This window comes from Delphinus delphis, chromosome 1 (genome assembly GCF_949987515.2).
Source record: "Delphinus delphis chromosome 1, mDelDel1.2, whole genome shotgun sequence".
In the NCBI taxonomy this organism is placed as follows: domain Eukaryota; kingdom Metazoa; phylum Chordata; class Mammalia; order Artiodactyla; family Delphinidae; genus Delphinus; species Delphinus delphis.
In genome coordinates this window covers 20793861-20809456 of record NC_082683.1, presented here as the reverse complement: position 1 = coordinate 20809456, position 15596 = coordinate 20793861, and the positions used below count along the sequence as shown (strand labels likewise).

Genomic DNA, 15596 nt, shown 5'->3' with positions numbered 1-15596 from the left:
TCACACACAGGGATGTGTTTGTTCTCTCAGTGAGACCGGAGCAGGCCCAGCAGCCCAGTCTTGACTGATGATAAGCTAGGTGTCCAGGATCCCTCACTGCCCCACTTCACCTGCAGCGCCCCCACCCCCGACCTTCTATTGCCCTCATGGGCACCCTTTGGAAAGTGACTGGACAAACTGTACTTGTCTGTTCAGTTTCCTATTGGACACACAGGATGGTCCCTTGTGGCCATGACCTCAGGGCCCAGTACCAGTGATAAAACTGGCCCCTTTCCTTAGGCTCTGCTGTCTCTTCCAGGTCAAGGCCTCTGCGATTGAAAATGACCACAGGCCGGGAATTCCCTGGTGGTCAGTGGTTAGGATTCTGCATTTCTACTGCAGGGGGCATGAGTTCGATCCCTAGTCGGGGAACTAAGATTTCATATGCCATGCCACATGGCATGGCCAAAAAAAAAAAAGGTAAAGAAAATGACCGTGGGACTTCCCTGGTGGCGCAGTGGTTAAGAGTCCGCCTGCCAATGCAGAGGACATGGGTTCGAGCCCTGGTCGGGGAAGATCCCACATGCCACAGAGCAACTAAGCCCGCACGCCACAACTACTGAAGCCTGCACGCCACAACTACTGAAGCCTACACGCCTAGAGCCTGTGCTCCGCAGTAAGAGAAGCCACCGCAATGAGAAGCCCGCGCACCGCAACTAGAGAAAGCCCACGCGCAGCAACGAAGACCCAATGCATCCAATAAAGAAAGAAAAGAAAAACTGACCACAGGGTACTGAAGCCCAGGGATATTGCTGGACACAGTAGGAGAATGATGCCATAGTCCTTCCATCTTAGCCTTGGCCCGAGAGCACAATTTTCCAAGCTTAGCCTTGGGAACTACTACTGGCATTCCTGGAAAAGAGGGTTTATAAGTTTGGTAAACAGACAAAGCCAAACACTGCATACCTTCTTTAAATCTTTAACAAGCTATTCTGAAATGCCAAAAGGACAGACATGCTGTGTTCCAGAAATTCAGGGGTCACCCACGGCCCACAGAGCGTAGCACCCTGGCCAAGCCAACCTAGACATTCTTGCTGTAACCATGACCTCTGTGGCACCCTGCGCTGTGACCTGTACTCTCCCACCAAAGGGTCAGCTCTGGTGGCTGGATGTGGACCGAAGGGAACACCTCTCCAGCCCTGGCACTCCCTTGGTGGCTCACTGTGAAGCCCTAAAATCTGCAGAGGTCCAGGTCAGAGACACACAATAGGCTCCACTGGGCTTCACCCTGCCTTCCCGGCCAGATCCCCACCACACACACAGCCAATCTGAGGCCTGGGCGGCTCCCCAGCCTTTGCTGCTTCTCTGCCCCTGGGAAATAAGAGTGTAGTTTCAGAAACACTCGCTCCAGGGCTAGAGGACAGACGCATTGCTGTGGGAAATTGTCTTAGGGATGAAAATGGAATCAAGCCGGGCTGGTCTTAAACTTTGCTGAGTCATGGGCCCCTGTGAGAATCTGACATATGTTCTGGTCCCTTTGGCCACTTTTGCTCAGAATCATACACAGACTAAAAGCCTTGTTTAAATCCTCCATTTAAGTAATGAGAAACTGAGCCCCAGGGAGGGGCAAGGACTTGCCCTTGATCACATGGCAGAACCTGGGCTAGAAGACAAGCCCCCAGATCCCAGCAGCAGCCATAAGAGGCCTGTCCCCCAGGGAAAGGCCAGAGGGAAGAGAGGACACAGGTGGAATTGGGTAAATAGTTTTAATGTGTAACAGCAGGCCAAATGAAACAAGACACCCCCAAGGCCCCAGCTCTTTTCCCATGATGCCCTCAGACCTGTGTGTGGGTCAGCCCCACGCCTGCCCCAGCCCTGAGGCCCACAAGTCCCAGGGAAGGGTGGGAAAGGAAGGTGGGTAGCTGGGAGTTCAGCCCCAAGAGTTCAGGGAGGCAAACACGGGCTAGTTGAATTTGGCCTTGGAAAAGTCCATCTCTGGATGTTGATCCATGAACCTGGGAAGGGAAAGTAGGAAGAAGGTGAAACAGGCCATCCCTCTCCCCCACATTAGTCCCTTTCTCTTAGCTCCCCACATGAGGTCTAAACCCTTTAGAACGCTGAGCAACTTGGAGCCAGGCCCCAAGGACTCTCTCTAAGGCCCATTTGAGGACCTGAGGCTGAAAGCTGAGGTGCCAACACTGGCACTGTTTTTCTGCCGGTGACAATGACCGCCTGTTACCCCTTCCTACCCTGAGGTGGCCTTGCCCTCAAGATGACCTCACCAAGTGATTACGGGAGGCAAGCCAAGGCTACAAAGCCATAAACTTGGCTGGCTCATCCTGGAAGGGGCAGGGCAGCTCCTGTGTTCCGCTCAGTACACACTCGTTGCTGTCACCCAGGTACAAGCCCCAGACACCTTCCCCAAACCCCCATCTCTCAGTTGCTCACTTCTTCAGAATCTCCTGTTTCTTCTGCTCATCTGAGGTGGGCAGCCCCATGGACTTCTGTCTCTGGTCGTACATCATCTTCTCCACCATGCTGCGGGTCTCACTGTCCAGGTCTGACAGCTGGGGGGCAGGCATTGACAGGGATGGGTGAAGCTCTGGGGCCACCTAGGCCCCTCACCTCCCAACCGAAGCTCCCCAACCGGCCAGGGCTCACCTTGGAGTTCTCAGGATTGATCTTCTTGGTATTGATCTCGGGGTCACTGGACACCAAACGGCTCCACCACTCCATCTTGTTGATCTGAGAGGAAGAGGAGGACCACCGGGGGATGGGTGGTGGCTTGCTCTGTGCCCTGGGAACCACCACCCAACCCTTCCAGAACCAAACTCTCTCCCAACCACATCCTGCACTGGGGACCTGCGAAGGCCTGTACTGGGACCTAGGGTGCAAATGAACAAGACCTCTGCCCTCCCCAGTGGCTGGGGGAGACAGACACGGAGACAGTCACAAATCAGCATGATAACGGAAAGAATAAAGTACAGAGGCAGGACTTCCCTGGTGGCACAGTGGTTAAGAATCCGCCTGCCAATGCAGCGGACACGGGTTCGATCCCTGGTCCGGGAAGATCCACATGCCCCGGAGCAACTAAGCCCATGCACCACAACTACTGAAGCCCGGGCGCCTAGGGCCCGTGCTCCGCAACGAGAGAAGCCACCGCAATGAGAAGCCCATGCACCGCAATGAAGAGTAGCCCCCACTGGCCGCAACTAGAGAAGGCCCATGTGCAGTAATGAAGACCCAGCGCAGCCAAAAAATAATAAATAAATAAATAAAATAAATTTATACCCAAAAAAAAGTACAGAGGGAGATATTCATCCAGCATGGAGGGAGAGGTCAGAGCAATACATGGATGGGCTAGGCCTTTAAGAACGTGCAGTAAACCACATTAGAAAGCAGGGAAGGACATTCCAGGTGGGAGGAAGTGCAAGTGCAAGGGCACAGAGGCAGCCAAGGCCAGTCAGGTAGGCTGGGTCAGGTGGTATGTGCCATGGATGCCTTCCTTGGACCCCTGGCACTTTACAGAGACCACATTCATTTACTGGTGTCTGTAATCCCAGCTCTCTGAGGGTGTCAGGGAGGGAACATAGGCTTCCTCAGGGCACAGTTTTCTACGTGTTGTTCACTGTTCTCTCTCCAGTGCTTAGAACAGTCTCTGGCACGTAGTAGATGTTCAAGTATTTGTTGAATTGAATGCATGTACAAACCTAATGGAAAGGAAAAGGCTTTGGTACTAAGGACAGTCCTGATCCCAACTCCACCTCCTCCTAGAAGCAAAAGCCTGGGCAAATCTCTGAGCTACCCTTTTCCTGACTCTAAAACTAGACAGACCTACTTTAAAAGTCTCGTTGTGGGCATTAAAAAAGGTATGTCCATCAGGCCCCCAGCACGGTCTCCGAGTTCATGAGCAGCCCCCCTCCCTAAGTCACAACACAGGCCAGGAGACGGGGCTTCTCGCACCTTCTCCAGATGCACCGTCACCACCTTGCCGTCCTCGATGAGCCACGAGCTCTCCTCCACCTTCACCTCGTTGTAAAGCTCCCCGTCCACGATCGCCGGCTGCCCCTTGAGCCCCACCCGGAGGCGCCTCCGCTGGATGTCCACCACCACGTCCTTCCCCTTCAGCCGGAAGTTCACGGGGAAGGGCACTGCCAGCTGCACGGGGCAGGAGCTGTCAGGAGGGGCCCCGGGCTGGCTCCCTCACCTCAGCCCCAGCCCCTGCACTCACGTCCAGCTCCGACAGGGTCTGGGTCCAGCGGTAACTGGGCAGGTCCGCCCCATTGCCGAAATTGGGCTTCAGCTTCCCTTTGTCCTTCTCGTCCTCCTCCTCCTCAGCCTCCTCAGCCTCCTGCTCACAGTTGGGGTGCTCAGCTACTTACTTGACAGACCTAGACTGAACCCCACTGGGCCAGGCCCAGGGCTGGCACTGGGCATACAGCCACAGAACAGTACAGACCTGGCCCCTGCCCAGTCCACGGCCCACTAGGAGCCAGAGGTAAAACCTGTTCTGATCTCTGCCTGAGCTCAGACTGCTAGACCGTGTGACAGCTGGGGGACGGTGACAGTCAGAGATGGACCCACGGGACCCACCCAGCTGGCAGTTCAAGCCAAAGGACTTAGGAAGAAAGCCCAGCACAGAACAGGTCATGAGGTGGCCATCAGCAGGGCTGTTCTAAAATAAAACCAGGCTGACAAATGATCAACTTCTTTTTTCTGTGTCTCTAGGGTTGAGACCCTAGTCTCAGACCAGAACTTCTGCAAAGCCAAATGAGTGCCCCAAGGATTATGTGGGAAGCTGGACTCAAGTCAATGGGAGGAGCCCTGAGGGGAACATGCCCCAGGTGTGTCAGAGTAATCCACCATGAAGGGCCAGGCTGGGCCCACGGACCCAAGCCCACCCAAATGGTGCCTGTACAGGCACTGCCCTCCCTGGCTCTTGGGCTTTCCTGCCAAGGCTTAAAGCCAGTGGGTTTTTTTTTTTTTAACCCACTTTGGTCCAGTGTGGAATCTTGAAGTATGGGGAGGATTCCCAAAGCTAAGGAGGGGTGGGGTGGGGAAGGGGAAGGCTTTCCAGAGAAATGGAAAGGCTGAAGAGTCCCCGGAAGTTCCCAAGCCCCCTGCTAGTCCTGAGCAGCCCTAGTCCATCTCACCTGCTTCCCTGGTGAGCCGAGACTGCCGTTCTTGAGCTGGGCTTCATGACTCTCTGCATCCTTTTTCTGTGGCAAAGGGCAAAACATTTGGCAAGAGGGCACCCACTTCTAGTGCCAATGGGGATCAGGGGGGCAGGGGAGAGAAGCCCACTCCTACTTGGTCAATTTCCAGCTGCAGCCTCTCGGCCTCCTCATCAGTCAGTTCCTTGATCTGGGGCCCAGAGGTCTCTGACCTGGCCTCCTTGGCCAGCCTGGCTGCCCGCTCCGCTTTCTCCCGCCGCTCAGTCTCCTGCTGAGCTCTCTTCTCCCGCCTGGCCTTCTGTGCCAGCTGGTTGTGGTGGTTGAAGGTCTGTGTGATAAGCTGAGGAAGGAAGAGAAGGCAATGAGGCATCAGGGGACGGGACATGTCCCAAGACATGAGGCCAGTCCTATCTCTATTTGCTAAGTGCCTGGGCAAGGCACTGCACTCAGAACCTCAGTTTCCACATCTACAAAATGGGATTTAATACACACCTATACCATTGAGTTGTAGTAAGAATACCTGCAAAGAATCTGCTTCAACAAACAGCGACCACTTTAAAAAAAACAAGGCAGTCCAGGGACTAAGACCCAACACTGAAGCTGGACAGCCTGCATTCTGATCCAGGCTTTGTCACGCACTAGCTGTTGTATTTTTGGCAAATTACTTAACCTGTTAAGAGCTTCAGATTCCTTATCAGCAAGGATGAGTCCCTACCTCACAGGGATGTTGTGCAGACCAAACGATAAGTGCTCTGAAAAGTCCTTCATTGTGGAGTGAAGCTGTTAGAAGCAGAGCTCCAGCCTCAGCCCCTCTGAGAAGCTTTTCCCCAGCTCTCAGGCCAGAGACCTTTCTTAAGGGAAAAGGTAGTCTCCTCCTCTCCTCAGCCTGCAAGCTATCCATTTCAAATCCTACCTCTCCCATGAAACCTTCCCAGGATGCTTCCAACGCACATCCTGCTACTGGCTCCTCCTGTTGCCCAACAGCAACCCCAATACTGTTGCCACCTGTCTGGCTCTGTGGCCTTGAACAAGTAAACAACTTTGACACTTTCTAAGCCCCAGTTTCATCAGCTCTCATTACAGGTGTCACCTGGCTGAGGCTAACTCAGTGTCAGCTGGTGGACGGTGGGGAGAAGCACCTTCTCTGCTATGAAAATACAATGGGAGAAATGGTTCTACCTCATGTTTTACACCAGCTGCTCTCAGAGTGTGCTCCCCTGACCCACAGCAACAGCGTCACCCAGAATTTGTTAGAAATGCTAAGTCTCAGGCCCCACTCTAGACCTACTGCATCAGAAATTCTGGGGATATGACCCAGCAATCTGTATTTTTAACAAGCCCTCCTGGCCAATTCTCGTGCATACGTGAGAGTCACACCTACATTTGAGATCCTGGTCTACTCCTACCTGTGTGACCCTGAGGTCATCTCTCTGTGCTTCTATCTTATTATTTCTAAAAGCAGTCTTACATAGCTATTCTTTGCCTATAGTATCCTTGCCCCAATTCCCAGGTTGCCTGGCAAACTCCTATTCATCCTCCAGGACCAGCTCAAGTGTCTCTTGAATTTCACCTCTTCACCTCTGGCAGGCTCAGGAATTTACCCAACTTAGGAAACCCAACTCTGTGTCAACCCACACACCTGGAGGAGGCCTCATAGGGCACCCCCCACACGATCAGCGGTCAAGAAACCATCTTTCAAGAATCTCTGAGCCATAGCTGGAGGGAGAAAGGCATCTGCAAGAGCTGAGGGGAATCACGTGGGGCTCAGAGTCACTGGAGTCAGCCATGGGCTCCCAGATCTGGGTTCTGCCAAATGCCCTGTGGCCTCTCATTCATTTGAGGCCAGTTCCTCCTCTTACCCTCAAACCTCCAACCTCACACCACACTGCAGTAGCTCCACACTCTTCAAGGTTAAACGGTACCAAAAGAACCCCCAAACCAAATGGCTTAACAAAATGAGGTGTGTGTAAGAAAGAAATGAGCCACCTGAAGGCCACTCTGCTTCAACAGAAGGGCTCAGTCATGGCACAATTACGCCAGCAGAGGCTGTTCCACCACAGGGCCTTGGTCCCAAGTCCCTAATCAGGACCTTGAACTCCAGCCATCTGCCAATGAGTGGCCAAGGGGAGGCAGGAGTGGAGCCATCCCCTCTTCCAGCTCCAGTGAATCATGTTACGTCCCATTCCGTCCTGTTCTTTCCTAGCTCCTGGAGGTTAGATGAGGGCAGAGCTGAACCACCAGGCACAGTCAAGGCCAATCACAGCAGCCTCTGACCCCCTCCTCCCAGTCTCCTCCCACCAGCTTTACCCAGGCCCAGCCCCAGGTAGAGATCGCTGGGAGCACGTAGCCTACGCAGGAGTACCAACTGGCAGGCTGTCAGAGCCAAGCTTCTGTCACTGGACACATCTTTGGGAACCACAGACCAGCAGACTGGGGAAGCGGTAAGGAGGGTTGGGCCAGTTCTAAAAGACAGCCCCAGACTGCTAAGTGGGCATACCTGAACACAGCACTCCCTGACCTTGGCTGGGCGATAGGGGAGCAAAGGGTGGTTCCCACCAGCCTGGCCGGGAGACCCCAGAGGGAAATTTAAGCTAAACCCAAAGGCATGAGGTCCTGAACCTGACCATAGGGCGGGGGGACACATCTGAGGGAGAAGACACACTCCTGTTCTAGAACTTCATATAAATGGAATCATTCAATATGTGCTCTTATCTGTCTTCCTTTAAAAGGCTGAATAATATTATGTGTATATATGACATTTTGTTTATTCATCCATCAATGAACGCTTGGGTTGCTTCCACTTCTTGGCTATCATGAACAGTGTTGCTATGGGTGTACAAATCTCTCTTCAAGACCCTGCTCTCAATCTGGGGGGGTATACACCCAGAAGTGGGATTGCTGGATCATATGATAGTTCTATTTTTAATTTTTTTTTTTTTTTTTGGCTGTACGCGGGCCTCTCACTGCTGTGGCCTCTCCCGCCGCAGAGCACAGGCTCCGGATGCACAGGCCCAGCAGCCACGGTCCACGGGCCCAGCTGCTCCGCGGCATGTGGGATCCTCCCGGACTGGGGCACGAACCCGCGTCCCCTGCATCGGCAGGCGGACTCTCAACCACTGCGCCACCAAGGAAGCCCTATTTTTAATTTTTTGAGGAACCGCCATACAGTTTTCCACAGCAGCTGCACCATTTTACATTCCCACCAACAGTGCACCAGAGTTCCAATTTCTCCACATCCTTGCCAACACTTGGTGTTTTCTGGGGTTTTGATAGAAGCCATCCTAATGGGTGTGAGGTGACGACATCTCGTTTGTGATTTTCATTTGACTTTCTCTAATGATTAGTGATGTTGAGCATCTTTTATAATAAAAAGTTTTTAAACAGCTATGATAATTCACTTTTACCAGCAATGTCTGAAGAGTACCCTTTTTTCCACATCCCTGTAAGCAATTTTTAAAAAAATATTTTTGTCAGTTTGACCAGAAAAAAAAGGGCATCTCACTGTTCCTTTCTCCTACATTTCCTTGATTACTACTGAATTTAAGCATCTTTTCACATGTTCTTCATGGAACTGCCCGTTTTTCTGTTTATCCTTTTCTTGTCAATTTACAAGAGTACCTGCATATTAAGTTGGCTATTAAATTTTATGTCCTCTGCAATGCATCTTTTCCAGATCTATTGTTTTTCAACTGACTTCGTATGTCATTACGTCTCTTTTGCCACACATGTGTTCTATGTTTGAAGAAGCAAACAGCTACCTTTTATTCTGTAGTTTCCAGGTTTCTATCCTTGCAAGGTCTCCTCCACACAAGGTTATACATAGTTTCCCAGCTTTCCTTACTAAGCTCTTCTTGATCTGCAATTTATTTTTAGATATGAGTAAAACAGATGGTACAGTATGGTACACGTTTTGCTTTTTTACCAGTAGCCAGTTGTAGCAGCATGAATTATTAAATCGTCCTTTGCCTACTGAACTGAATTACCTACCTTATGGGACACATCTTAAATCCTCATACATGCTAGACTTTTTCTGGATTCTCTATTCTGCTTCACTAGTCCGTTCGTCTCTTCCTATGTCAATAATATACTGATTAGATCATTATGGCTTTATCCGAATCCATAATGCCTAGCCCCAAAGCTATAAAAACTAAAAGTATTTTTGTATTTCTCTAAGTTTGTAGCATGAAGGTATTTACAGTCATTTACAGTGGGAGTCATATCTCCCACTTGGTACAAATATTGATACACATTTCTCTGTAGAAATATTAATGTTTCATTACATGATGCTGCTCCAACCCCTGGACTGGGGTACTGTACGTAATGTACAACATATGCACTGTATTGCCTCCTAAAATCCAATGAATTCTAAATCCCAAAACACATCTGGTCCCAAGAGGTCCAAAAAAAGGGTCTGTGAACTTGTATCCTCATGTGCCAGCCACACTATATGACCTCTTTTTATCCTTAAAACAGCCCTGTGAGGGAAAGATTATCCCCTCTTCCAGGGAAGAAAAATGAGGCTCAGAAAGTGATTCACCCAACAACACACAGCTGTCAAGCAGGAAGAGGGGGAGGCCAGGATCCATTCACATCTGCCTATAGCTCCAGAGAACATGTTCTTAACCAACGCACTTGGAAACGATGCATCTGGTGGCCTGATGCACAGTAGGTCCCCAATACAAAGAAGTTACTGGTGTTACAAATGGAGACCAGGCAGGAAGGCTAGACAGATTTCTGCCTGCCTGAGAGTCGGACCAACCTCCTGGGAAAGAGCTGACTCTAAGGGAACAAAGAGCCAAGGAGCATAATGAGGTCTAAGAGGGACCAGCAGACATCCAGTACACAGCAGTGACACCATCATCCCGTGACACCTGAGACACCACTTCTCAATATTATTCATCTCTCTCCCTTCTGCCTGCTATCTTACTCATCCTTCACACCTCAGGCACCTCTTTCTCATCAAGTCTTCCTTGAGCCCCCAACCTAGGTTAGTCCCCATTTTATGCTCCCAGGACTTCCGCCCTAACACCCATCACTTCTTCATTGTCTTTTTTTGGGGGGGGGGCGGTTTGTAAGGGGGCTACACTGTGAGATCCATGAAAACAAAGACCATTGTCTGTATTCACCTCTATAATCCTGAAGGCTCTGTCATAGTGGCTAACACAGGCAAAGTGCTTAGTGCTCAATAAACATTAGTCTACAAATGAATGAATGCACATATTACAAGGTCGTGGCCCACAGAAAAATGGGAGGTGCTAGTGCTAATACAGAAAGAGTATTTGAGCCACAAAGGGCCCTACAGGTCAGTGAGTCCTCCTTCTTCCATTTTACAGATGTGAAGATTAAAAGGACCAGAGAATTGGTGGCAAATCAACCAGGCCACACAGCTAGACCAAGAACCCAGGACTCCTACACCAGGCCAAAGTGTCTATAACAGAGTAGCCTCAGACCATCAAGACACATTATCAAGCATTTCAGCTTGTTAGAACCCTGAAGCCACAGAAAGCAGTTTGCAAAATATCTCCTTCTTGTTATTATGTCTCTTAAATTTAAGTGAAAACAAATATCAAGATTATAAAAATCACGGTTCAGTGAGGTGACATCATTTACCAATCTTCAAAAACATAATCACAATCTAAGGAATCAGAAGATGTTCAAGGTATCAGAACCCATACCACAAAACACAATTCTCAGGAATCACCTCACATCAGTCAGGATGGCCATCATCAAAAAGTCTACAAATAATAAATGCTGGAGAGGGTGTGGAGAAAAGGGAACCCTCCTACACTGCTGGTGGAAATGCAAATTGATACAGCCACTATGGAGAACAGTATGGAGGTTCCTTAAAAAACTAAAAATAGAGCTACCATATGATCCTACAATCCCACTCCTGGGCATATATCCAGAGAAAAACATGGTCTTCAAGGATACATGCACCCCAATGTTCACTGCAGAACTGTTTACAATAGCCAAGACATGGAAGCAAGCTAAATGTCCATCAACAGAGGAATGGATAAAGAAGATGTGGTGTACACACAGACACACACACACACACACACACACACACACACACACACACACACAGAGGAATATTACTCAGCCATAAAAAGGAATGAAATAATGCCATTTGCAACACCATGGATGGACCTAGAGATTATCACACTAACTGAAGTTAGTCAGAGAAAGATAAATATCATATGATATCACTCATATGTGGAATCTTAAAAAGTGATATAAATGAATTTATTTACAAAACAGAAATAGACTCACGGACACAGAAAATAAACTTATGGTTACCAAAGGGGAAAGGGGAAGAGGGATAATCCAGGAGTTTGGGATTAACACACTGCTGTATATAAAACAGATAAAAAACAAGGACCTGGGGCTTCCCTGGTGGCGCAGTGGTTGAGAGTCCGCCTGCCGATGCAGGGGACGCAGGTTCGTGCCCCGGTCCAGGAAGATCCCACATGCCGCGGAGCAGCTGGGCCCGTGAGCCGTGGCCGCTGAGCCTGCGCATCCGGAGCCTGTGCTCCGCAACGGGAGAGGCCACAACAGTGAGAGGCCCGCGTACCGCAAAAAAAAAAAAAAAACAAAAAACGAACCTACTGTATAGCACAGGGAACTATATTCAGTATCTTGTAATAACCTATAATGGAAAAGAATCTGAAAAAGTATATATATATATATATATATATATATATATATATATATATATATATATACCTGTATGTGTGTGTGTGTATATATATATATATCTGACTCACTTTTCTGTACACCTGAAAACTAACACAAGATTGTAAATCAACTATTTCAACTAAAAAAAAATTTTTTTTAAACCCTGCAATTCTCAAATCCTTGAACTTTTGCTTACAGCATCTGGGAAGACTGGGATAGCCGGCTTTGAGTTTTCCTATATCTCTGTCTTCTAAGCTCAATTTCTAACATTTGCCTACTCTCATCTCCCAGCTAGGTAATTAGATAAAACCTCAATGGAAAAGGAACCAAAAAGCATGGTGTCAGGGGCAGAAGGCAGTTTTACAACAGACTCTGGCTCCAATCCTGGGTCTCCCATAACTCAGCTCAAATATTTGGACCACCCTGGCTCTCCCATAACTCAGACCAATTTCCTCACTTGTAAATGGGGATAGTAACATCTGCCCCTCTCAAACTTCTAGAGGACCATGGGGATAGGGCAGATAAGCACTTGGCGAGGAGAGGGGCTTCAATAAATGACAGCTTGCTTCCCTTCCCCAACTCTTTGCCCTTGGCATTTTACTTCTGCTATAGGTTATTATTATGCCAAAGGAAGGCCAGGTAAGCTCTTCTTCTGGAGAAACAGAGCTGCCCAAGGGACAGTGGTCACCAACACTCACCTTCTCTGCCATCCCCTCTTCTCCTCCAATGAAAAAGTCTGTTTTGCGTCGAAGGAAGCTGAAGAAAGTGTTCACGAGCTGAAAGAAGACAAAGACCAAAGCTGTAGAGATGGCATATTGGGAGCCCCTCACCTACACAGAAGCCAACTTCCTTAGTCTAGAAGGGAACTTGGGACTGGACTGTTTCGCCCCGAGCCTCCCCACTGAGAAAACAGGCCCTGACTTAGTCACTTCTGCCAGGAAGCCTAGCCTAACCTTACCTAGATCACCTGAAAGGCAGATTTCTCATTTCTTGTGTGCATGTGTATATGTGTTCCACATTTTTTGTGGTGCTAGAAGCAGCCTGAGGATATTGGACACTCCTCTGCATCCAGGGCTTGAAACACCTGGGATCCAGCTTTCCTCTCCACAAAATAAAAAGCCCATCCAGAGTGGCACTGGCTGAGTTACTGGGGCAGAGCTAGGAGGAGGGGAACAAATGAAGCCACTTCAAAGAAGGTTAAAGGGGCTTCCCTGGTGGCGCAGTGGTTGAGAGTCCGCCTGCCGATGCAGGGGACATGGGTTCGTGCCCCGGTCCGGGAGGATCCCACATGCCGCGGAGCGGCTGGGCCCGTGAGCCATGGCCGCTGGGCCTGTGCGTCCGGAGCCTGTGCTCCACAACAGGAGAGGCCACAGCAGTGAGAGGACCGCGTACCGCAAAACAAAACAAAACAAAAAAAACAAAGAAGGTTAAGACCAACTAACTCTGGCTGGGTTATCAGTGCAGCCAAGTCATTTAAGAGCATTGGTCTGGGTATCAGACTGATACACATTAGCTCTGTGGCCTTGGGAAAGTTTCTTAACTCCACAAAACAGAACCAGCAGCAGGACCTATTTCTAGGGATATAAGTGAGGATCCTCTGTGAGGACCAAAGGAGGTAATGGAGGTGAGGTGCTTAGCAGTGTCTCGCCCAGAGCAAGAGACCCTCTGCGGGAGAGTGAACTCCTCACAAGCAGGCACTGTGAACCATGACTTTGTCTACATCCCCAATGCCTAGCACCAGATCTGACTCAGAGTACATGCTCAATAAAATTTTTGCTGAATGACAAGACCTAGTAGTGACCTAAGATTAGCACATATAACTAAGCCCCTTTTTTTTTTTGGAGGAGAAGCCAATGTAATGGCTAGTCTTTATTGGAAAGAAGAAACTTTACATTACATTTTGAGTGAGTTAGTGCAGGGGCTCAGTGGGCCAGCTGGTGGGGCACCAGCGTGTAATGGGTTCCACAGCTAGGGCATCGCTGGGCCTCGCCTTTATGCAGCCAGAACCAGATGACAGCACTGTTGTCTTCTTCACAGATGCAGCCCACTATCCGCATATTGGTGATGGAGGGGACTAAATTAGGGTCTTCCTTGGTACCTGAGGCTGCCTTTGGGGCGAGCATATTGTATGGGTCTAGCCCCTGCGTGCAGCCAGCATGACCTCGCTCTCCAGCCCAGCGGCCTGCTCATCATCAGTAGGAACACCACCTCCAGACGCCATAGAGTGCACCACGGAGACTCTGCTGGGACCGCGGGCCCTCAGGGCCTGCGTGGCCAGCGCTTCAGCTCCGCGCAGTAACCTTGAAGCCTTCACGCCAACTAAGCCCTTTTATTTACCCAAGTGAGTGGTTCTAAATCTGATGCTAGAATTTATCTCAATGGTTTCAATTCCTGCTTCTAGACACTTTTTCAATTCACTCAAAAACGAACTCACTCCCAAATCCAACTGTGTCAACAATTTAGGGGGGTGGGGGATGGGAGCCTTTCACATCTCCAAATTAATAGCACTCTTCCCACCTCAAAGGGCTTAGGAGTCCTTGGTCACCACAGGCACCTAAATGAGAGAATGGGAATGGAAAGCTCCATGAAAACTTGTCCCCAGAGAGACACAGAATCAGAAATGGTCTGTGGAAAGCACACACTGGCCTAAGGATTCTGGTCCCCTCTAGGTCAGGACCCTTTTGGATGATCTTGGGCAAGTTCCTTCAGTTTCTTTATAGAAAGACTGATTTTGATAGGCTTTTCTACCTTTTGAACTTTCCATGGTTCAAAACAACCAACTCTAGAATCTCGACTAGTTGGTTTTTATCCTTCATACACTACGTGTTATTGGGTCTGGTCACTACGCATGAATTATGTTCTTGTACACATCAATCACTCAACAGATACTTGTTGAATGTTCAAGCCTGATTACTGAGAATTCCTCACTGTCCTTCACTTCAAGACTGCTCTCCTACAAGTTCAGGAAATAAGGATTCGTAGCTCTGTCTCAAAGAAAGAAACTGAGGCCTGGAGACGTGGAACGGTCTCAAGCTGATAGGTGGTGTAGAACAATTGTGAACACAGGTCTCCTATTCCCTCATTCAAGCCCTAAAAAGACCACGTGTTAACATCACCACCCCACCCCCACACACCGCACACATTCTTCCGCTCGTTCCAAGTCCTGGTACATGCAAATCTCAATGTCTAGAACAGTTCATCCTGAAGGATGCTCTTCGGGAGCGGCCAGCAGAAAAGAAACGGGGCCAGAAGTACGTGGGAGAAAAAGCGTGGGGGGCGGGGAGAGATCCCAAGACTCTGGGTCTTTTCAGGGGCGGGTGCAGGGACGCCGGAGCTGCTAAGACAGGAACTACTGAGGGGCCCCGGGGTCCCATGACTGATACGAGTGCAAGACTTGAGGCAAGGAGGCCAGGCCGGAAGCTGGAGTGCAGTAAGAATGCGGGGGGAATCCCAAAGCTCGCGAGGCCCAGCGGTGTATCTCGGCCCTTGAAGGCAGAGAAGGGCGGAGAGAGCGTGGCTGGGGCATCCCGGGTGGGCCAGGCCGAGCCAACGCCGCACGGGCCGTTACCTCCTGCACGCCGCCCTCGTGCTGCTGCGCCATGGCCAGCAACATGCCGTCGAACCGATCCTCCTCCTGCTCTCCACCCATCGTGCCGGCCGCTAGCCACGCTCCGAAATCTGAGCTCCGCACACGCGTCCCGCGCTCTCCGGTCCTTAAGGTCGCGTCCGGTCCAGCCGCTCTAGTCCTCGGCCTTCCGCAGCGGAGCC

At 50.0% G+C, this 15596-nt stretch overlaps 1 protein-coding gene and 1 pseudogene across 1 annotated transcript; both read right to left on the bottom strand.

Annotated features, from left to right (window-relative positions):
• Positions 1-1730: 1730 nt before the first annotated feature.
• On the bottom strand, positions 1731-15596 carry NUDC (nuclear distribution C, dynein complex regulator). The gene is made up of 9 exons (XM_060000735.1): positions 15397-15596; positions 12527-12604; positions 5290-5493; positions 5133-5198; positions 4211-4330; positions 3943-4137; positions 2641-2724; positions 2428-2546; positions 1731-1994 (listed from the first exon to the last, which is right to left on the bottom strand). The coding sequence occupies exons 1-9, from the start codon at positions 15475-15477 to the stop codon at positions 1943-1945; spliced, it is 999 nt and encodes a 332-aa protein (XP_059856718.1). The 5' UTR covers positions 15478-15596; the 3' UTR covers positions 1731-1942.
• LOC132425147 (cytochrome c oxidase subunit 5B, mitochondrial pseudogene) lies at positions 13417-14157 on the bottom strand (annotated as a pseudogene).